This window comes from Sapajus apella, unplaced genomic scaffold (genome assembly GCF_009761245.1).
Source record: "Sapajus apella isolate SASKATOON/1434 unplaced genomic scaffold, GSC_monkey_1.0 scaffold58, whole genome shotgun sequence".
NCBI lineage: Eukaryota > Metazoa > Chordata > Mammalia > Primates > Cebidae > Sapajus > Sapajus apella.
Genome location: NW_022436998.1, coordinates 3,861,567 through 3,885,745, shown reverse-complemented (window position 1 = coordinate 3,885,745; position 24,179 = coordinate 3,861,567). Strand labels below are relative to the sequence as shown.

Here is a 24,179-nt window from a genome sequence, read left to right as displayed (position 1 = left end):
AATCTTTCTTTACTTATCAAATCTCCCAATCTATTATAAGATTTTGAGGTATACCTTTTCCGTCAGCTCTTGCTGGATTTAGAGGCAGACAGTTGGCTTCAGTAACAAGAGTTTGGAATACTCCTTTCAGTATTCTCCTACTCAGGTGGTCAAAATTTCATCACCCCACAGGCCATGGTGTTCTTTTCCAAGTTTCTAGTAATCTGGCCAGACAGTATATCTATCCCAAGTAGAGATGGGCAAAGCCCTCTCCTTTGTATTCTTCATTCTTAAGAAATACATGTGGGAAATAATTTTGCTGGATCTTAGGAAACTAAAGTTAATAGTAAATGAGGCCCAGGCACGGTGCCACACACTATCATTCTAGGACTCTGGGAGGGAAAGACAGGAGTATCACCTGAACTCAAAAGTTCAAGACCAGCCTGGGCAACGTGGTGAAACCTCATCTCTACAAAAAAAAAGAAAAAGAAAGAAAAATGAGCCAGGCATGGTGGCACAGGCCTGACACTCTGGGAGGCAAAGGCAGGAGTATCACTTGAGCCGAAGAGTTCAAGAGCAGTCTGGGCCACATGACAAAATTTCGTCTCTACAAAAAAAAATAGAAAAATTAGCCAGGTGTGGTAGTGCAGGTCTATAGTCCTAGCTACATGGGAGGCTACAGATGGAGGATTACTTGAGCCAGGGAGATCAAGGCTGCAGTGAGCCGGGATTGTGCCATTGCACTCTAACCTGGGCAACAGAGGGAAACCTTGTAACATAAAATAGTAAATGAGAAGTTTAAAATGACATTCCTCAGAAAAAAATCTGCCACTAAGCATCCTGGCTAAAGGTTGCTTGAAAGCTGTTTGATTTTACCTTCCAGTCTCCCAGACCACAGGAGCTTTGTTTTGTGGCATTTGTTGACATTTTTCCAGAACTTTGCCTTTGGACAAAACCCTGTGTGATAGCCTACCTTTAGATAATGCAAAACATCACCATCTCGTATGGGACCAATTGTATTATCAGTTATTAATCCCACCTTTGGACTATAAAAGACAGGAGGGGGTTAGCACTTAAACTTCCCAAGAGTCTAAGTTGGTTTCTCTGTAGTGACTTGACTGCCTCACAACTTTTGGGAAGCCATTCAGATGAAAGCATGTTTCCAGTATAACAGCAAAATATAATACTATTAATAATAGTCATGGTTGGCAAGCAGTGCCTAGAGCTGCTGAAACTGATGGCATCTAGATAAGTAATAAATTTGACAAGAGACTGCTTTTCTTAGTTGTCACAAATCATTAACACCATATTCTTTGTGAGGGTCCTTTGCTATTCCAGCAGAGTGTTAGACATGCTTTAAACAAATGTTTGTCAAGTCCTTCTATATGCCAAACACTGACCTTGTCCCTGAGTAAACAGAAATGAACAGGGCACAATGCCTGCTATTAACTGACACGGTTAATGTGGTCAACAAATATACTTTACAAATAGGCCTGCTTTGCTTAACTGTAAGCACTTTACAGTAGATTCATACTACATATATGGTTTCATCGGGATTTTCACAAGTAGAGCAGTGTTTGAAGTAGAGTGCCGTTCCAAAATTACAAAATAAACTACAGTGTGTCCTGAGCAACCATGAGCACCAAATTTATTTAGGCTTCTGGTTCATCATAAAGAGATCCTTAGAATATGGAGATTGACATTGACTCTGAGGATATGCCTATTCATGTTCTACCTGGCCAGTGAGAACATGATCAGAACATACCCTGCAAATCACTTTTTCTTCAAGAAATTGATGCTTAACAGAAATACTTTGAACTGTTTTTGAGACCATAACAATAGGGATTTTTATCAAGGATTACTCCTCAGTTTGGGAAGTAGTTTGTTTTTTTTTGGGGGGGGGGGCATAGTTTCACTCTTGTCACCCAGGCTGCACTTCAACCTCCGCTTCCCAGGTTCAAGCAATTCTCCTACCTCCTGCTTCGACCTCCCAAGTAGTTGGGATTACAGGTGCATACCACCACACCTGCCTAATTTTTATATTTTTTAGTAGAAATGGGGTTTTGCCATGTTGGCCAGACTGGTCTCAAACCCCTGACCTCAGGTAATCCACCCACCTCTGCCTTCCAAAGTGCTGGGATTATAGGTGTGAGCCGCCGCACCCGGCCAGGAAGTACCTTAAATCTTATCAAACTCCCAACAGCTTTTTTTTTTCTTTTAAATGCCCAAGATGTGGCTTCAAACATTCAAAATCTCGACTCTCCATCTACTGTCTCAGCATAGCAGATTACATTCTCTCACATATTGTAGTCTTTACAGTGTGCCTGTAAAAACATACTGATCTATACTATCAGTGACCAGACTGGTTTCAGACATCTTAATGACTAGGAAATCATGTTGATACAGAGACATTGACATAGAAGTAATCTGTGTCTTGGAATGTTGGTAACTATGTGGATATAATCACTTGACCCATTCTACCCATATCGAACGCCTCAGCTAAAACTTCAGTTTCAGTAATGTCTTTCTCTTTAACTCTGGTTTCACGCAACCCTCTTCTTTTTCCAGTTTTATTTTGACAGAAGGTTTACTGCTTGACCTTCTTTTTAGATCACCAGTCCTTTGGGACAGATACCTTCCCAGTTGACACTGTCTCTTGTAACAGCTAGATATTTTACTCCAGCTATTTCTGTGCACACCTAACTCTCCTTTCTGAGGGAGCTAGCCTGTGAGTCACCATTTTGCTTCCTTCAGATATACTTATTACTGCTGAAGAAATAGTAATCCTTATTCTAAAATGCTTGGGTACGTCAAATAACTTTATAAAGATAAAATTAGCTTTACAAGTTTTTCTTTATTTTGACTCTTTTTCTCTTACTCTCTAATTTAAGAAGCCCCTTTTCTTCTTTTTGAGATGGAATTCCACTCTTGTTTCCCAGGCTAGAGTGCAATGGCATGATCTCAGCTCACCACAACCTCCGCCTCCTAGGTTCAAGCAATTCTTCTGCCTCAGCCTCCCAAGTAGTTGGGATTACAGGCATGCGCCACCATGCCTGGCTAATTTTGTATTTTTAGTAGAGATGGGGTTTCTCCGTGTTGGTCAGGCTAGTCTTGAACCTCTGACCACAGGTGATCTGCCCGCCTTGGCCTCCCAAAGTGTTGGGATTACAGGTGTGAGCTACCACGCCTGGCTAAGAAGCCTTTTTCTAAAAGCATTTCCTGCAGTTGAGTGCTAAGTGGTTGGGGTAGCAGAACCATTGATTAGGGCAACTGTGGATAGCCTACTTTGGGAGGACAGTATGATCAGCAATGCCCGGGGAGTGATCAGGAAGGAAGACTGAAGTCAGGGATAATGACAAGAGTTGACCTTCCTGTCTTTAAATTTTTCCTATTTGGCTTCTGCAGTGCCATTCTGTCTTAGTTTTACTTCTCAGTTTCCTTTCACATACCATGATATTAATTCAGCAAATATCAACAAATTGCTCTGTACCATGTACTCTGAAGGATGCTGGGGAAGTAACGAATTAAGATGCACGTGGCTCTTGTCCTTCATGGAACTAAGAGTCTAGAAAATAGTAAACAGTAATTACAAATTTTAATAAGTGCCAAGAAATAATGCTATGAACAGCAGAGACAAAAATCCCTGCTTGTATGGAGCTTGCATTCTAGTGAAGGAAGTGGGAGATAGACCGACTAAATAGTGTGAAGATAGGAAAAAAATGTGGATGGGCAGAATGGACTGTTTTAGAGAGGATGGTCAGGGATAACCTTCTTACGATGGTGACATTTAAACAAACCAGGTAGTGAGTAGAAGCGAGGATGCTACGTGCAAGGGAAGAGCATTGCAAGCAGAAGGGCAGCATGTACCAAGTCGCTGGCATACTTCACAAACTGAAAGAAAGCTGTATCATAGTTGGGAAAGGGAAGAATTGTGTGAATTGAAATTAGAGAAGAAGGTGAGGGCCAGTTCATGAGGGAGCTTTTAAGGCCATATTAGAGTATTTGAATTTTATTCTAAGAGCAGCAATGGGAAACCAAGCAACATTTTAAACAGGGCTGTGATATGATTGTTTTTAAAAGGTCACTAGAGACAGAAGTGGAAATGAGAGAATTTATTTTGGGGAGAGTATTGCAGGAGTTTACACTGGAGGTGATAGTGGTTGGAGTAAGGTAGTGTCAGTGGAAATAGAAGTTGGAAACATGTTGAGTTTCAGGTACCTTTAAAATATCCAGAGGGATATATGTTAAGTAAACATTATGGAATTTGAGTTAAAAGTCTAGAATGGAGATTTAAATTTGAGGGTTGTGTATCTAAGTGGTATTTAAAGCCATGGGATCAGATAAGATTATCTAAAAAGAGGGTAGAGAACTGAGTCTTAAGGAATCCCAGCGTTTAGAAGTTGGGTAGAGGAAGCAAGAAGCCCCCAGTGAGATAGGACATGTCTAAAACTTGGACTTCCCATCTTCTGCCACAAATCTATTTTCATCTGCAGCCTTGCCCCCATTTCATTTGATGGCAACTTCAGTCTTCCATTAGGCAGGCCAAAACCTTGGCAGTAGTGTGTGTTATTAGTAAGATTGGAAACAACCTAACTATGTATGAGAATGGAACTAGTTACATTTTGATACTTTCAATCCAGAAAATACATACAATACTAATAGGTGTTGATTTCTGGGATATTATTAATAATATTTTTTTTTTTTTTTTTCAAAAAAAGGAAGATGTAAACACTAACTTTAAATATATTATTAGCAGATGTTTGCTTGCATATATATATACAATAATTTAAAGGTATATTAAAAAAGTGATAATCAGAAGGAAGGGAACTGGGAAGCTGGGAATAGGGATGGGAGGAAGGCTTCACTAGCCATGTGAATATTACCCATTGTGTTCGCATGAACCATGTGAATATACTATCCTAACCACCAAATCAGTCTTAATCTTAGCCCTTATCTGTCACCTAGACTGTGGCGTGTAACTATAAAACTTAAGGAACTGTCTACTCATTTATTCACACAGTTGCCAAGGTTATCTTTCTTAAAAAAAAGAAAAGGCGGGGGCAAATACTGCCTTAAATACATAATTCTGTGACTGTTTTGTATTATTTTTCAAACTGTTTCTAAGAGATGCTCAGGGATACATTAATATTTTCTTTTGGATCTTTGTGAGGAGAAGAAGGAGGATGCAATCAGAATAGTTTATTCAATTAATTTGCAACTCTATGAATGCCAACTATGTACTAGGCATTGGGAATTTAGCAGTAAACATGACATGTACTTATTATAATCTTAAATAAGATCTAATTGAAATCTGCTGTCTGGGCCAGGCATGGTGGCTCACATCTGTAATCCCAGCACTTTGGGAGGCTGTGTTGGGCAGATTACTTGAGGTCAGGAGTTTGAGATCAGCCTGCCCAACATGGCAATACCCCGTGTCTACTAAAAATGCAAAAAATTTAGCCGGGGATGATGGTGCACACCTGTAGTCCCAGCTACTAAGGAGGCTAAGGCAGGAGAATCACTTGAACCAGGGAGGCAGAGGTTGCAGTGAGCCAAGATCGCACCACTGTTCTCCAGCCTAGGTGACGGAGCGAGACTGTTTCAAAAAAAAAAAAAAATCTGCTGTCTGAAAACAGTTTGAAAAATGCTAATTTATGGGACACAGTCGAGGTGCTACCTTAGCCTGATCTAGCATCTGCCCCCTTTGGCATTCTGTGTCCTGACTGTTATGAAGCATTTGTTCTTTCTTTCTTTTTTTTTTTTTTTTTTTTGAGATGGAGTCTTGCTCAATCACCCAGGCTGGAGTGCAATGGTGCAATCTCTGCTTACTGCAGCCTCTGCCCCTCAGGTTCCAGAGATTCTCCTGCCTCAGCCTCCTGGGTAGCTGGGATGACAGATGCACACCGCCATGCCCGGGAAATTTTTGTAATTTTAGTGGAGACATGGTTTCGCCATGTTGGCCAGGCTGGTCTCAAACTCCTGACCTCAGGTAATCTGCCTGACTTGGCTTCACAAAGTGATGGGATTACAGGCATAAGCCACCACATCTGGCCAGCATTTGTTCTTTCACACCTCCATGTCTGTGTACATTTTTTCTTCTGCCTGGACTGCTGTACCCTTCCTTGCTCATCTCCTTTCTCTCACCTCTCACCTCTCACTCCTCTTCTCGTTTTCTTAATGATCTTTTATTTTTCTATATGCTTTCAGCTCAGTTGTCATCACTGGAATCACCTTAGGCATGTCCTTTCCACTCTCTGCTTTCCCCTAGTTCAGGAGTTGCCTTCTTTGAGCTCTAGTAGCACTTTGTATATACATAGCAATTACATTGTATTGAAATTTAAAACCTTAAATTATGAGCTCTTTGAGAGGAGGAAGAATCAAAGATATAAAGGTACTCATCTTTGTGACCACAGAGCCCAGCAATGTTAAAACAAAAGCAGTTAATCTTTTCAACTATCTTTAGGTCTTCCGTCAGCTGCAATCAGGCCAACCCCAGGCATCCACCTTAGAAAGACCATTACTTTCTTATCTGTTCTCATTGCTGGTCATCTTGGAAGAACTACATTCAGACTTGGTGGCTTTAAGAACAGAATGGAGAAATTTCAGAAGAGTGAGCAGTTACTTTCTCTCTACCCCAGCACTTTGTAGACCACTCCATCTGCTTTAACATATGCCTAAAAGCCTTATCATTTCACAGCTAGCTGTAAAAAGGTTTCAAGGACTAATATATGGGAATGATAAGAGATTGAAACTCATTGGTACTAAATCGGTAAACCAGTGTAAATGAATTACCAGACTTTTTTGTTTTATTTGATTTGGGGGCAGTTGAGCAGAACTGTGGAATGTTGGTATCTAAAGGAGGCCTCCAACATGGAAAGAAGTTATATGTGTTGTGCAAGTGGCAAAGTAGGGGATTCTTTGAAGACACCAGATTTCCCACTTTGGCCTGGAGTCATCTGTGTCTCACTACATAGACAAATATTAGCTGTAAGCTGATCTTTTTTTGTTGGTTCTCGTAATCCCCCAGTTTAGCAGAAACATTCTGTAAGCTAGATGTGGGAAAGGAATTCTGGCAAGAGTTTTGTCACTTTCATAAGGTTGTGATTTACATATTCAAGTTTTATAGTTTGAACATCTGAAAATGTATATATACTAAATATGCAAAACTCTATTGTAGAGTGAGAAGCATTTGAACTTTGAGCTTTCAGTCACTGATTTTGTAATCTTTCTCTGAGGTTAGTAGTAGTAGTACCACCCAAGGAACTACTTAGGTACCACTACTGTTTAGTGTAGAGTCCCTCTAGCTTTATCATTAAGGTTAGTTATTGATATATTTCTGATCACCTTTCCGTTAATTAGTTCTTCAATTGTTGAGTCGGTTGTTATTTTTCAACCTAAAACATTTTAGCATGGATGGTACTTATTCTAATTTGATATCTTTTCCTCATTGAACTTATGTGTGGACAATTTGTTTTCTTCTAGGTTTTGGGCGGAAAGACGTAGTTGAATATTTGCTTCAGAATGGTGCAAATGTCCAAGCACGTGATGATGGGGGCCTTATTCCACTTCATAATGCATGCTCGTTTGGTCATGCTGAAGTAGTCAATCTCCTTTTGCGAAATGGTGCAGACCCCAATGCTCGAGATAATTGGAATTATACTCCTCTCCATGAAGCTGCAATTAAAGGAAAGATTGATGTTTGCATTGGTAAGATTGTTTACTTTTCTGACTCTTCCTACTTCCTAATGTTGTAACTATGCTAAATCTGAACTGAATTGATTTGTTCATATCATCAAATTCTGTCAAGCGGAATTTAAATATTTAAGAACATTCCATGATTTAATCTAACCACTATTGGTTAGACTGAGTGTCTTTTTGTGTGTAGTACTTCTTTGGAGAATGGAATACAAAGTTCCTATAGTCTAGAAACTTGCATTCTCTTGAGAGATAAAATACACAAAGAACCAGATAAAGACATGGTGGAAGGGAATAGAGAGTGTTAAGAGGATAGTGAGCACAGTGACTTGGCAGGATCAAGTCAAGGCTCTACTTCCTGGAGTCTTTCCAGTGGAAAAGGGAAAGTCTTTCCATTGGGGAAAGAGTTAAAAAGGTAGGTGGGGATTTCTTTATAAAAAACTTTAAGGCCGGGCGCGGTGGCTCAAGCCTGTAATCCCAGCACTTTGGGAGGCCGAGGCGGGTGGATCACGAGGTCAAGAGATCAAGACCATCCTGGTCAACATGGTGAAACCCCGTCTCTACTAAAAATACAAAAAATTAGCTGGGCATGGTGGTGCGTGCCTGTAATCCCAGCTACTCAGGAGGCTGAGGCAGGAGAATTGCCTGAACCCAGGAGGCGGAGGTTGCGGTGAGCCAAGATCGCGCCATTGCACTCCAACCTGGGTAACATGAGTGAAACGCCGTCTCAGAAAAAAAAAAAAAAAAACTTTAAATACCGGGTTAAGGAGCTTGATATTAGTATGTGTAAGCAGTGTGGAATATTGAAGATTTTTTTGAGGAAGGGAACAGTGTGATAAGAGTACCTAGCATATAGTCATCCTCCACGTAACTCCATTTCAAAATGGACTACATACATAAGGGTGGTCCCATAAGATTATAATGGAGCTGAAAATTCCTGTCACCTAGTGACTTCATAGCTGTCCTAACTTCATAGCACAAGGCATTACTCAGGTTTTTGTGGTGATGCTGGGTTAACAAACCTAATGCACTGGCAATCATATAAAAGTATAGCACATAAAATTATGTACACTACATAATACTTGATAACCAACTTTGTTACTGGTTTATGTGTTTACCAGACTTTTTATTGTTTTTATAGAGTATACTCAGCAATTTAAAAAAAAAAACTGTAAAACAGCCTCAGGTAGGTCCTTTAGGACATGGTTCCAGGAGAAGGCATTATTATAGGAAATGACAGCTCCGTGTATTGTTATTGCCACTAAAGACCTTCCAGTGGGACAAGATATGGAGGTGGAAGATAGTAATATTGATGGTCCTGAGCCTGTGTAGGCCGAGGCTAATATGTGTGTCTATGTCTTAGTTTTCAACATAAAAGTTGTAAAACATTTTTTGAATAGAGAAAAGCTTATAAAGATATGAAGAAAGAAAATATCTTTGTATAGGTTTACATTGTGTTTTAAGCTGTTACCACAAAGTCAAAAAGTAAAAGTTTATAATGTAAAAAGGTTATAGTAAACTAAAGTTAATTGAAGAAATAAAAATATTTTAAAAATAAACTTACATAGCTAAGTGTACAGTGTTTATGTAGAGTCTGCAGTAATGTGTATAATATCCTAGGCCTTTACATTCACTCATCACTTACTCACTCAGAGCAACTTCCAGTTCTGCAAGCTCTATTCATGGTAAATGTCCTGTACAGATAATACCATTTCTTATCTTTTATACCATATTTAGACATATTTAGTTACAGATACACTTACCATTTTGTTACGATTGCCTGCAGTATTTGGTACAGTAATATGCTGTTCAGGTTTGCAGCCTAGGAGGAGTAGGCTATACCATCTAGCTTTGTGTAAGTATACTCTGTGGTGTTGGCTTAATGATGGACTCACCTAACAACACATTTCTCAAAATGTATCCCTGTCATTAAGCAAGTCTGTATTTTACAAAGAGTAATCTGGTAGGGGACTGGGTAGGATGGATAGATAGCATTAAGGTGACCAGTTAGGAAGCTATAAAGTAACCCAGGTGAGAAATGATGAAGGCATGACTTAGGGTGATAAGTGAATAGAAATGGCAGGATGAATAAGAAAATTATACAGTATGTGTTAAATCTTTTTGAGAATTTTTGTTAACCTGGTATTTACTTTTGTTAGACAGATTCAGGGATTTTGGACTCATTACCACCTTAACTCCATTATTTCCTAATGTAAAACAGGGACAGTTGAAATCTCTAACAGACAGAAAGCCAGTTCAGTGCACTAGAAGAAGTCCAGATGCCCTATGCTGGGCTTAAATTGGATCTGATCACCCCCACCATCCCAAATCACTATTTATGTCAGCATCACCAGCTTAGTTTAAATTAGGTCATTTATAAAGATGTGAAATGGATTTCCTAGTTACCTCTGCCCAATTCTTCTTTTCTGTATGTTATCTTAAATTGTTCCTGCCCTACGTTCAAATACATCATTTTTACCACATAACCCATCATCTGGTACCTTATAATCTCAGACATATAATTAATTAGTTTTAATAAAATAGCATTTTCCAGATATAGTTATAATCTGCACTGTCTATTATGGTAGCTAAGGACTTGCAATGTCTGAATTGAGATGTACTCTAAGGGGAAAATGGATACCATATTTCAGAGAATTAGTACAAAAAAAAGTAAAATACCTAATTTTATGTTGATTATAATATAAATGTAAATATACAATTTTTGCATGTATTAGGTCAAATGTGTTCAAATTAATTTGAACTGTTTCTTTTTTAATGTAGTTAGTTACTAGAAAATTTTGAATTATTTATGTGGCTCACATTTTATTTCTGTTGAGCAGCGCTGGTATATATAGGAGTAGAGCAGAATGGAAATTCACCCTATCAAAGAACAAGAGCTGAGCTTCCTTTCTGCGCTTATTTACTTGTCTTCCTCCAGCTCCTTATTTAGAGAGCGTACTGGAATATCTTCATAATAATACAAATAATAATATAGTACAGAGCAAAACACAAGGCTTCTCTTTTTATGTGCCTTATAATGTAGTAGTTTTGATTTGGGGTTTGTTAATTCTATTGAGGGTATCTGGATTTTAACTAAAAGTTCAATGTAATTAACCACAAAAAACTACTCAGCTGGCAACTCTTATTTATATATACCTCAGTTAAAATTTTTCCAAAGAAAAATTGTCCTTGTAAGGAGTAATTTGCACCTTGGTTTCAATGCATCTACTCCACTCCTTAGATCACTGACCTTGCACCTTACAAGTGCATTGTATTATGGGGTCAATAGTGGACAAAACAAACAGCCTTCTGATGATTATTCAGCCTTCCTGAAGAGTAGAGAGATAATGACTGATGGCCTTACAGAATTTGTTGAAAGCATAAGGAAGCTATTCAGTTTTTTAAAAAAGAATTTGCCTGTATGATTTTCTTTTGTGTGTGTGTGTGTGTCTTTTTTTTCCACCCTTAAAGATCCTACACATCTGTGTTCCCGGGCTATCTATAGCTTTAGACATTTTATTTCTGTCATGATGAACAGTCTTTCTAGCATAAGCAGTGTTCCTTTGGAATGAGAAAACAAGCTTTCAAGCAAACTTGTCTTTTTTTCCCTTATACACTCTTATCTATCCTTAGTCACTTGCCACCAGCTATATAAATAGCAAAGGAAAATCTCACACTGAACTGAGGGGAAACTTATTTACTGTGTCTGTAATGCATTAAATAATAGAATGCTTTATATATTATTTTTATATTTAAAATGTAACAGGTCCCGTTCTGACAAGATGTGAAAGGTCTTTAAACAACTTTGAGACTTTGCTAGACCAGAATCCTTGAGAAAATGATTTACTAAAATCAATTTAAGATTACCATTGAACTTCAAATAGTGTTGCTATTTTGCAGTGCTCTTACAGCATGGAGCTGAGCCAACTATCCGAAATACAGATGGAAGGACAGCATTGGATTTAGCGGATCCATCTGCCAAAGCAGTGCTTACTGGTAAGTCTGTACACTCTGGTTATTCCAGGAAGCCTGTAAAGAACACGCTTGACAGGTAGAAAATTTGCCTCCTGTGATTAATGACCTCAGCTAGATTTTAAAAATAGTGTCAATTCAGTAGCTATCCTTTTCTATATCTACATAGCTGACATTTGATTCTTATCTAAGAAAAATAAAGCTTTCTTTTCTTTTCTAATTGATGTTTAAATATGTTATTGTTGTCTTTTGGGGGGCAGAGGGTGATAGATAATTATATGTTGCTGTAGTGTATTCAGGATATTTTTTTAATAACCCTGAGTTTTTCAGATAACTTAGGCCTGCCCCTTTATGTACAGGTTGAGTCTTTTCTAATCCAAACTTCAGAACACTTCTAGTCTTAAGCATTTCAGGTAAGGGATATATACGCTATACTATTTTTTTTTAATGTATTTTAATCATTTTTGATGAAATCCTTTCAAAAAGCACTAGCCATTCTGTTGGCTTTTCAGAAGAGGATTCTAGGCACATTCATTTTAGTACCATGAAGAATGCTGGTTGTACTCTGCTGTAACATATTTATGTCCTTGGAACCTATTCCTATGCATAAGGCCAGAGTATAGATTGACAAGCTTTCCTGAGTTGTATCCACTTCACATTTTTTCTCCCTTGTTGGTGTGCTTTCCTCTTAGCAACTCTGCCATATTATTTACCAGATTCTTATCTACCTTATGATGACTAGAATCATACCTAATCTAAAAGTCAAGAGCCTAAGGGGCATTGCTATGAGCTCTGTGGCTGGATTTTGTGATATTTCTTCTAACATTGCTGAGAAAATTTAGACTTCTTCGTGAAAAGACTTCTAGAAGTGTGCACTATTATTGTGACTGTCAATCCAGTGTTCATTTTCTCCTTCACTAGTTCATGTTATTCCGTGCTTTTATTTTTGTTTTTTAAATCTTGGGGTTCAAAAGAATCATTTCCTTGGCAGTCAGTACATAATTCACATTGTGTGCAGCAATTTGGATGTCATTCAGCAAATCATTATATTAATATAATTTTACTGGTTTTATAGTTTTGTTTGTATTCATTTGTAAAAGTAAAGGCTGTAAAAATAGAGTTCATAGTTGATCTATTTTTATATTTGTATATATTTAAAATAGCATTAAATAAACATGATATTAGTGTTGAAAAATCTTCTAGGTTCATAAAGATGTTAATGATTATGTTTAATCAGTATTGCTATAGATTCTTTGGTCATTCTATAATGTTGATATAGTGAATTTTGATTAGGGGTTTTTTTGGTTGTTGTTGGGGTGTATGTGTTTTTGTGTATGTGTATCAGGGTCTCACTCTGTCGCCCAGCCTGGAGTGCAGTGGTGCAATCACAGCTCACTGTACCCCTAACCTCTCTGGGCTCAGGTGATCCTGCAACCTCAGTCTCCCGAGTAGCTGGGATTACAGGCATGCATCACCACACCCAGCCAATTTTTGTATTTTTTGTAGAGAGAGGGTTCCCCATATTCCCCAGGCTAGTCTCTAACTCTTGGGCTCAAGCCACCTGCCCACCTCGGCTTTCCAAAGTACTGGGATTATAGACATGAGCCAGTACCCCCGGCCTTCTTTAGGTTTGGGTCAAAGTTGTAGATATATTTTGTTTCTTTGTAACAAAAATAGCTTATTCATTTTAAGAATTTTGAAGGGAAAAAGGAAAAGGTCACCAATAATTTATGACCCAAGACAAACTTTGTTAATATTTTGGTATATTTTCTTCTGGGCTTTCCTTTTCCTGAGCATATTGTTTTTATATAGTTGAGGTTGCCCTTCATTGTAAAATAGAATCATTCTTGTTTTTACTCCCGTAACAAAGGTATTTTATGTTTGTTCTTTATGCAGATATTTTTAAACTACATAATTTGTTAATGAACTATTTTCCATTTATTGGAAATGTACTTCCAAATTTATCACTTTATAATTCATTGGGCATCTTTTTGCATAAAACTGTCATTGATTTTTCTTTTTAATTTCTATACTTGTTTTTTTCTAATTCACAGGTGAATATAAGAAAGATGAACTCTTAGAAAGTGCCAGGTATGTACTAATGTTATAAATATGTGACAGGAATATTTCACCATTAACTTTTTTTTTTTTTTTTTTACAGTAAGCAGACTTAAAAAAAATTTTTTTTTTTAATGGTTACAGTACATATCTCAAAGAAGATCTGATAAAGAGTGCAAATTGCTAATATTTTTTTTATATTCTAGGAGTGGCAATGAAGAAAAAATGATGGCTCTGCTCACACCATTAAATGTCAACTGCCACGCAAGTGATGGCAGAAAGGTACTTCCTTTTGAAACTGAGTTTGTGCTTATCTCCTGGTAACATAAAGATAAAGATGTGTTTATCTTATGATAAATTGAAATATATTTGAAGAGAGTACTGATGTTTTCTTTTAAGCAGTATTTCAAACTCTTAAGCTCAGTAAAACTTTATTGATGATAAACAGTTATTTGCTTCCCATATGCAATAGTGAATTTATAAACTTGTATACTATGCCTTCAATATGTATGTTGGATTTTGTAAAACCAAATGGATAACTACTTAGACAATGAAGTTATAATTGGATTTTCTGGTTTTATATTTGGGTTTTTACCTTCTCACACATTTTATTCAGCCGTTATTTGAATTTCACTAACTTATTTGATTAATATTTCAGTCAACTCCATTGCATTTGGCAGCAGGATATAACAGAGTAAAGATTGTACAGCTATTATTGCAACATGGAGCTGATGTCCATGCTAAAGATAAAGGGTAAGCATTTGAACAAAAACAGGGACTGTTTAAGTGTTACTGTCTTAAAACAATCTTTATAACCTTATAAAAATCATATTTTTACTAAAGAACATTAATATATATTGGGCTTTTACAATGTGCAGGTTGCTCTGAGGGCACAGGAAATTAAAAAACCTTAAGCCCACCACTCATAAAAGGTTTACATTACACTTCAGAGGGCATGAAAAGATACCTAAGAATACAGTGTGGTCTCTACCAAGTGTTGGGTCATGGAAAAGGATAGTACTGCAGGAGTTCCCAGGAGGGAACTCTTAGTGATGGTTGCCTGGGGTGTTTGGGAAATCCCTCAGAATGAGGTGTTACTTGACCTGGACTGTAAAGTCAGGTCTCAATTCAAGAAAGCAAAGAGTTTGGGGAACATTACTCTGTAAGACAATTGGGATAAGTCGGGGGTGCTAAAGCAGATACTAGACTAGCTTTGCTGGAGCAGATGATTCACACAAGAGATAAATGAAGGTTAGGATTAGAGAAATAGGTAAGAACCAGGTTTTAGAGGACTTGGTATTTAGCCTAAGTAATTCAGACTTCATTCTGTGATCTGAAACAAAGGGAATGATTATTCTAAATGAAGTTTTAGGAGGTGCATTTGAAAGCAGTGTGTTGGCTAAACTGGAGAGAGAGGAGACTAGAAGCAAAAACAGCAGTTAGGAAAGTGAGCATTCCAGAGGTTTCGGCATAATCAGGATCCATAATAATGGTGGTAGAAGAAATGAAAATTAAGGATGCAAGAAATATTGCAATGTAAGAATGGATGAGATTTGTTGAATGGGTATGATTAGCGAGAAGTAAAAAGAAAAAAATACTACACTCTCAAGTTCTGAATGAGTTAGATCTAATAATACCCATATGAAATACAGGAGGCAAAATTGTTTGGGAGGACAATGTTGAATTGACTTCTAGAACTCTTATTGTTTGTTTGTGATTTTGTTTATGTTTTTGTTTTTGCGTTTATTTTATTTATTTATTTATTTTTTGAGACAGCCTTGCTTTGTCACCCAGGCTAGAGTGCAGTGGCGTGATCTCAGCTTACTGCAATTTCCGCCTCCCAGGTTCAAGTGATTCTCCTGCCTCAGCCTCCTGAGTAGCTGGATTATAGGCGCCTGCCACCACACCTGGCTAATTTTCATATTTTTAGTAGAGATAAGGTTTCACTATGTTGGCCAGGCCGCCCTTGTACTCCTAACATCAGGCGATCCACCTGCCTTGGCCTCCTAAAGTGCTCAGATTATAGGCATGAGCCACCGTACCCGGCCTAGAACTCTTAGTTTAATGGGACAATTTAGGAACACAGTGGAAGCATCTAGCAGGTAGTTAGGAATGAAACTGGTGCTCAGGCAAGTGAAGAATCATATATTCAAAAGTATTAAGGGAAGCCATGAACCTTTAAAGAGAGGACTCATAGAACTAAAGACTAAATCACAGGTGACCATCCCTTACCAGAAGCTGGCATGATGGTGGCTGTGGCAGTATATTAGTGAGTGATCCCAAAGGAGAAGGAAAAGCTTAAAGGTAGAAATGAGGATTTTAAAGTTTCACTGTATCTTCCCATATGGAAAGTTCCTCCTCCATTCCCATCATGGAGGAATAGGATTTCAGTTTATTAAGGGTCTCAAAAAAGTTTTAAAAATTAGCCAGTATTTGAGTTACGTCTGGAAAAGACATGTAGAAATGAACCAGAACAAAGCAAGGAGGGAAATCTATACCCAGGGAACAATATGTGTACAGACATACTGGAAACTGTAAGTTTAGCATACCATTATTGAAGGGTAAGCCTAGAGAGGGAGTCAGGTCATTTTGTATGCCATGTTAGTAAGTTGGAACCATCTTTTGAAAGCACAAAAAAAAATCCATTAAGGATGTTAAGATGTAACTACGTTGGACTTACCTTTTAGAAAAATCTGCCTCAGCTTGGAGGATAAAGTGGGGTGGGGCCTATTTCAATAGTACAAGGAAGAAATAATGTAGGCCAAAACTAAGGCAGTGATGGTAGCAGTGAAGTACAAAGGAAGATGGATGTGAAAGAGACTTGGGAGTTCAAATTCTTAGGACTTAGGGTTTAAATGGATGTTACAAAATTTTGGACGTTTTTATTAGAACATCATGTAATCCATTTGCTATTTAAGTACAAGTAATTAATTAAATAAATTTTAATTTGTAAATTTCCCTAGGCCTAAGGAATCTATACTAAAACAGGATTTCTCCTCCCCCCCTTTTTCATTGTAGTGATCTGGTACCATTACATAATGCCTGTTCTTATGGTCATTACGAAGTTACTGAACTTCTGGTCAAGGTTAGTGCTCTTGTACTCTCCTAGTTACTTTCTAGAGTTATATAAAATCACTTGAAATACATGAGTATATCTGGGTTTCTTTTTATTTTCTGTGTTCTTAGTGCTTGAAGAAGAAGTATTTATAAGCATTATAAAATATAAGTGACTGATAGCTCAGCATTTGACTGCTTTGAGTTTTTTGAGATACCACATGATTTTTGTTTTTATTTTGGAGACAGGGTCTGACTCTCACCCAGGCTGGAGTGCAGCAGTCTTGGCTCACTACAACCTCCACCTCCAGGGTTCAAATGATTCTTCTGCCACAGCCTCCTGAGTAGATGGGATTTCAGACATGCGCCACCACACCTGGCTAAGTTTTGTATTTTTAGTAGAGACAGGGTTTCACCATGTTGGCCAGGCTGGTCTCGAACTCCTGACCTCAAGTGATTTGCCTGCCTCGGCCTCCCAAAGTGCTGGTATTACAGCTAAGAGCCACCACACCCAGCCTAGTTATCATATTTTTTAAATACAAAGTAGCAATATCATCTTGCTACACATCATCTGGTGGCACATATCTGAAATCCCACGTACCCAGGAGGCTGTGGAAGAAGAACTGTTTGAACCCTGGAGGTGGAGGTTGCAGTGAGCCAAGATCGTGCCACTGCACTCCAGTCTAGGCAAGAGTGAGAACTTGTCTCAAAAAAAGAAAAAAAAATCATATGAAATATCAGATTAAGTGATTCCGTAATTTGTAGCTAAAGGTAAAGTTTCAAAACTCTTAAGAAAGCAGTTTTTAGTGAACCATATTTTGTTAAAACCACAAGAGATATAATAGCAAGATTTGCCAATTATACTTTGAGTTGGAGCAGTCTCATTTGGTAAGGTTCACTTCTTCCAGTATGCTCAATAGCTGTTTAACAAACAGTCCCCCAAGACTAGCAAGAAACATTTTTTTTTTTTTTTTGAGACAGAGCCTTGCTTTGTCACCCCGGCTGGAGTGCAGTGGCACAATCTCAGCTCACTGCAACCTCTGCCTCCTGGATTCAAGTGATTTTCCTGCCCCAGCCTCCCAAGTAGCTGGGATTACAGGTATGTGCCACCATGGCCAGCTAATTTTGTATTTTTAGTAGATATAGGGTTTCACCATGTTGGCCAGGCTGGTCCCAAACTCCTGACCTCAGGTGATCCGCCCACCTCAGCCTCCCAAAGTGTTGGGATTATAGACGTGAGCCACCGTGCTCAGCCCGAGACTTCCATTTTGATCCTAAGAGTAGAAGATATATATTATTTTTGGAAGTGGATCCCAGGATGTTACCCATACCCATTTAACTTGTGTTACCCTGCACCCATTCTACCCTTTCAGTACTTTTCCCCACTCTCTCAGCAGCTGTCATGGAAAGAGAAAGGACACTTGTTTCCATTGCCTCTGTGGTTCCTTTTGGGCCTGCATCCTATGAAATACAGTTTCCCATAGAAACAACTTTATAATAATAATTAGATACTCTGAGTAGTATATAAACCTTATTAAACTTATAGTGTGGCTATAATGTTATACATTTGTAACAGTAATGCTTTTGCTTCTTGTAAAACTGAATCTTGACTCCAGCAGAACATTTGAAAGTGACTGTGGTTAAGAATAAAGTATCAAGCAGATTTGCACTGGGACTCAAAGACAACTGAGTGGTGTTTTCCTAAGACCTAATGTTTTACTAAATAAGAATGAGAGGCTGACTAGAGGTCATACCTACAGAGGGGTTTAGCTGGCGTGAGGGTGTAAGTAGTTACCAGGGTAGTAAAGTTAACGCAAAGTCAGGAGAAAGCAAGTAGATAGGGATTGAGAATGCAGGTTCTGGGCAGTGCTGAGTCGATTGGCAGTCCTTTCCTAAATAGTTCAGCTAGCAGAAGCTGGCATTTAACAGCAAACACCCAGTGACTGCTTTCCATGACCAGGGCATTTGCTAGCCATGGAAGGTACTAAGATATGATCCCTGGACAAAGCATTCAAATAATGAAGGTCTGGCACTAACAGGCACAAGAATAATGGAATTCTCTTAACGTTCTTCCTCATAGTCTCTGAGTACTAGGAAGCAAATGGACAGATCTGGCTGGAATGGAGAGAAAAATTCTGTCAGACAGATTCATAATTAATTAAACCACTGTGCAGAGTGTCAACTGATATTTCTTTGCTTGGAAGGGAATGTTGGGACCTCCACTGGGGCTTGAAGGTTCTATCTTTGCCTTTATTTTGGTGCACACCTTTATTGTTGACTTGGTAAAAAATTAGAAGGGGTAAGCAATTTGCAGATTAACATGAAGCCGAGAAGGATAACTGATACTCAGGTTGATAGAATCAAGACTCAAAACCACCTCACCAGGCTCCAAGCTTTGGTTGAAGCCAGTAAGATTAAATTTAATGAGGCTCAGCAAGGACGCTTAAATTCACGAAAATAAGTCGCACACAAGAACAAGATGAGTGAAGAGAAAATACTTTGGTGTTTATTTCATGCTTAAAAAATAATACAGAGTTCTTAAATGACCCATTAAGTCAATTAAAGTATTAATTGTAATGTGACAACTTAAAAAGCTATCATAACTTTGTGCCAATAGTAGAATAGTATTGCAAGCAAATATAATGGGTGCACTGTACTCTGTACAGCCAAACCACACTGGAATCTTTGATTTTAGGATCTCATTTTTTAATTTTTAATTTTTTTATTTTTGGTTGCTGGGAAAGGGTCTTACCCTGCCACCCAGGCTGGAGTGCAGTGGTGCAATCATGGTTCATTGCAGGCACAACCTTCCTAGGCCCAGGTGATCCTCCCACCTCAGCCTCCCAAGCAGCTGAAACTACAGGCATGGTGCCACCACACATGGTTAATTTTTTTATTTTTTTGTAGAGACAGATTTCACCACATTGCCTAGTTTGGTCTTGAACTCCTGAGCTCAAGTGATCCACCCACCTTGGCCTCCCAAGGTACTAGAATTACAGGTATAAGTCAGTCCACCTGTCCTCAATTATTTTTCAATGAATTTCTTAAAGTATATTTAGCTAAGGGGCCACCACGATAATAAGTGGAAACCATCTGATACAAAAGATGAGTATCCTTTATGACGACTTTTGCTCCAAAGGCAAATAGATGAAAGTTAAAAGTACATATTTTAACTTAATGTAGAAAAAAACTTTCTAACAACAGGAGTTCTCTAGTAATTATAAAAAGCCATGTTAGCTGCAAATTAGCTCCCCATTGTCGAATATACTGAAAGAGTAAGATCACCTTAGATGAATGCTGGAGAAGGAAATTTGTGTTTGATTGGTTAAACTAGTGTGACTCCTTTGGTCCATACTTAGCCAACTGTAGTACTTGGAAATGGCTAAAATTAAAAAGTTTCACAATACAAAATGTTAGCAAGGAATATGTAGCAACTGGAACTCAAATGTTGCAGTGTAGCAGTGGAACTCAAATGTTGCTGGTGGCTGTGTAAAATACTCTAGATACTTTAGAAAACTCTTTGACTGTTTCTAATAAAGCTAAACATATCTACCATGACAGTATATGTTCATAAAGAAATGTTTATGATAGCTTATTTATAACGCAGGTTGAGTATGCATCATCTGAAATGCTTGAGACCAGAAGTGTTTCAGATTTCAGATTTTTTTGGATTTTAGAATATTTGCATATATACTATTTAATGAGATATCTTGAGACTGGAACCCAAGTCTACACATGAAATTCACTTATGTTTCATATACACCTTATACATATAGCCTGAAGATAGTTTTATATAATATTTTTTAACAATTTTATACATGAAACAAAGTTTGCGTGCATGAGGTTGGGTATGGAATTTTCCACTTATGGTGTCATGTTGGTATTCAAAAGTTTTGGATTTTGGAGTATTTTACATTTCAGGTTTTCAGATTAAAGTGCCCAACCAGCCAACTAGAAACAGTCCAAATGTCCATTAACAAGATGATAAATAAGTGAATTATGGCATGTCTCTACTGTGAAATACTGCTCAACAAAAAAATGAACTACTTGTACAATAACATGAATGAATCTCAGAAACATTGTATGTATGAAAGAATCTAGACAGAGAAGTACATACGTTAGAAATTTGTATTCTTCTATTTTTATGAAATTGAAGAACAAATAAGTTTAATATGTGGTCAGAATAGGGGCAGGAATTGTCTGTAAAAGGAGCATGAGGAAACATTCTGGGGTAATGAAAGTGTCCTATATTTTGATTTGGGTGATGGTATCACAGATATATACATTTGTCTGAATTTGTCAAATTTGTGTGTTTCACTGTATGTCAGCTATACCTCAAGAGGAGAATTTGTTCTTGAAAAAGATGCAGATTAAATCTACAGCCTCATTCTTAACTGTTCTTAAAAGTAGAAATGTTAAGTAGACCCTTGTTAGTAGGGCTAGCAATCAGCTATTTTTTCCATTGGGGAAAAATGTATACTCATTCTGAAATAATTGGCTTAAAAAGTGAACTTTGGCAACATAATCTGTTTTAGCTAGTATGATGTTAAATTACACAGTACTAATAATTCTGAATTCTTTTAAAAATTGAACATTAGATGTGTGCTTTTTGCTCTCCAGCATGGTGCCTGTGTAAATGCAATGGACTTGTGGCAATTCACTCCTCTTCATGAGGCAGCTTCTAAGAACAGAGTTGAAGTATGTTCTCTTCTCTTAAGTTACGGTGCAGATCCAACACTGCTCAACTGTCACAATAAAAGTGCTATAGACTTGGCTCCCACACCACAGTTAAAAGAAAGATTAGCATGTGAGTATAACATTATAAATGTTCAGGTAGGATATTATATCAATAAACTGAACATTTTTTCTTTCCTGTTTGTAGAAATGTTTAAATAGTAGATATTTTTCTTAGCCACAGGTATATACTATTGTTTAGCATATTTAATAATTTAGAAGTTTCTACTTGAGATACTATGAAAACTTAATTAATTTTTTCAAGTCAAGTTATATGCTTTTTATATGTACTATATTAGATGTATTTGATGATATGCCTTTGAAATGAAAGCTTTTGGTTTGTTTTTATCTTTGATACGACTTTTCTGTTTAATGAAACATATGAATTTGTCAAGTTAAAGCTTTATAAGATTGCCATCTTGTCTGTAAAAGAAAATAAATAATTAAAAAAAAATTTTTTTAAAGATTGCCATCTTGTAAACAGTCTCCAGATCTTAACATCTATTATTCAGTGGCACCTGGGCCAATTTCTGTGGTTTTCTGTCTATAGCTGAAGTAGATGTAGTAAGAAATAACCACCTAGTTTGGATACAGTATTAGTACATATAAATAAGCAACTTATATTGGACTTGTATTATCCTGCAATGATAAAGGATAAATGGTAGTTCCACAAGTCTGATGAGTAAAAGAGAATCTTAAGGAAAACTTCTTTTATTTTTTCATCATCATGGGTGACATTTGCAAATATCCAACTTGTCTAGTTCCCAGTTCCCTGATGGTATTAGCAAAACTATCTGCTATAGCCGTGGTGTCAGTGTAGGGATCACTATTTCTTTTCTGAGAAAAATTTTGTGCTTGAAAAATTCTAAAACCTTTCTGGCCTAGGAATATGTGGTAGTACTCTAGATATCTCAAAATGAATTATTAATTAGAACAGACCATGAGTCTGCCATGGGCTAAATCTGTGTATACTCTTAGGGCCAAATGTCTCTGCAATTGCGCTATAACTGGAGGGACCTGGAGTACACTGTCTGTTTTCAGGGATTAAATTTGGAGAATATCTTTAGAGCCTAAATCTGGCTATTTTGACAGATTATTTTGAAAATAATTTCAAGGAAAATACTAGGTGTCTTTTAGGTAAGCCTTGTAAATTTGATCTTGTTGTAGATGTAAATGCTTTTTCTTTATCCAGATGAGTTTAAAGGCCACTCATTGCTGCAAGCTGCACGGGAAGCTGATGTTACTCGAATCAAAAAACATCTCTCTCTGGAAATGGTGAATTTCAAGCATCCTCAAACACATGAAACAGCATTGGTAATGTTTCAGATTTAAGTTTTTAAAATACAATTAACCAAGAACATGCTAAACTAATCATAATATCCTACTTTTAGAACTAGCATTTTTTTAAGTCTGTAGTTTGTAAAAAATTAGTGCCCATATAAGTATTTTTTTTTAATTTGAACAGTGACGAAAAATAGACAGCCTCACCCTGCAGAAGGCAATACTACTACCAGTTCGAGAATCCTTCCAGAAAAAAAATTTATTCAGATTCTGGCATATATTATATATAATGCTTTTATTATCATAAATGGTACATATAGTTTGCCTTTTTAGGGGTTGTAAAAAATGAATGCTTAGGGTAGAAAATTTGGAACCCAATGAAAATAAATAATACCACCAACCGTATGAAAACACTTGATGTAGTTCCTTCCAGTATTGCAGTTTTCTTCAAAATTAGATCTAGAATGTGAATAAAGTATTTTAGAGATTACTTCCCTGATAGAAGTAATAATAACTGTGGAGCTGTGACAAAATAGATGTGAGTAGAGAAGTCTAAGGAAAAACAATCAGAAAAGAATGGGAACTGATAGGGATACATGATAAAAGATAAGAGAGGGAATGGTAAAATCAGGGGTTACCTTAAAATTGAAAGGTAGAAAAAAAAGAAACAAAGGTAGGAATTTAAAAGGAAAAAAGTAAATCCTATTGTATGAGTTGCAGAATGTGCCTTGGGTGAGAGAAGATAAGTGAATTAATATGTGTAAAAGCAGATTAAACTCATGGTAGCTTTACTTACCTAATATCTTTTATGGTAAGTTTTCTTCCTTATGCCATCATGTAAACTGTGGAATTTATGTAGAAACCTACCTATAAAGCATTTTGGACCTTTTGCTGTATTAAGAAACATCTAAATTTAAACAAAAAAAATAGCAAAGCTATAGACTAACAAGAAATGCTAGTATAAAATTAAAACCACAGCTGCATTAAACTGTACAAAGAAACTTGGAAAGACAGACGTGGAAAATTCTGGTTGGAAAAGCTAATAGTACCTGTTGTTTTCCCCTAAATATACTGCTGTTAAGCAACTTGTTTTTGTAATTAACCTTAAAACACACTAAGAGTTAAGTGTTGGTGAGTGGTTGTGGTACAGTAGCAGTTTCTTCCATGTTCCCAGAGATTTACAGGCCCTGCTCCGTGATGGTACAGAGGACTGGGTATAATTTGAGGTAGATGTGATTTAAAAAAAAAAAGTCTTTAAAAAACCATGTCTATTCTCTGTGCTCTCATGATAGATGTCCTGGGATGATTACCCTTAACATACCAAAGGATCTATGTTCTCCAGTTAGAACTGATTTTATTGAGGGTAAAGGAATGATTTTGGTGACAGCAACATCAAAGAATGGGTC

At 37.3% G+C, this 24,179-nt stretch overlaps 1 protein-coding gene across 2 annotated transcripts in view; it reads left to right on the top strand.

The window, feature by feature from the left end:
- Positions 1-24,179, top strand: part of TNKS2 (tankyrase 2) — a 65,887-nt gene that overhangs the window by 4,231 nt on the left and 37,477 nt on the right. For both annotated transcript variants that reach the window (XM_032245551.1, XM_032245550.1), the window contains exons 2-9: positions 7,462-7,686; positions 11,575-11,670; positions 13,701-13,737; positions 13,911-13,986; positions 14,363-14,457; positions 16,723-16,789; positions 21,379-21,565; positions 22,685-22,806. In XM_032245551.1, coding sequence (XP_032101442.1) covers positions 7,462-7,686; positions 11,575-11,670; positions 13,701-13,737; positions 13,911-13,986; positions 14,363-14,457; positions 16,723-16,789; positions 21,379-21,565; positions 22,685-22,806 — 905 coding nt within the window. The remainder of the gene's footprint in view (positions 1-7,461; positions 7,687-11,574; positions 11,671-13,700; positions 13,738-13,910; positions 13,987-14,362; positions 14,458-16,722; positions 16,790-21,378; positions 21,566-22,684; positions 22,807-24,179) is intronic.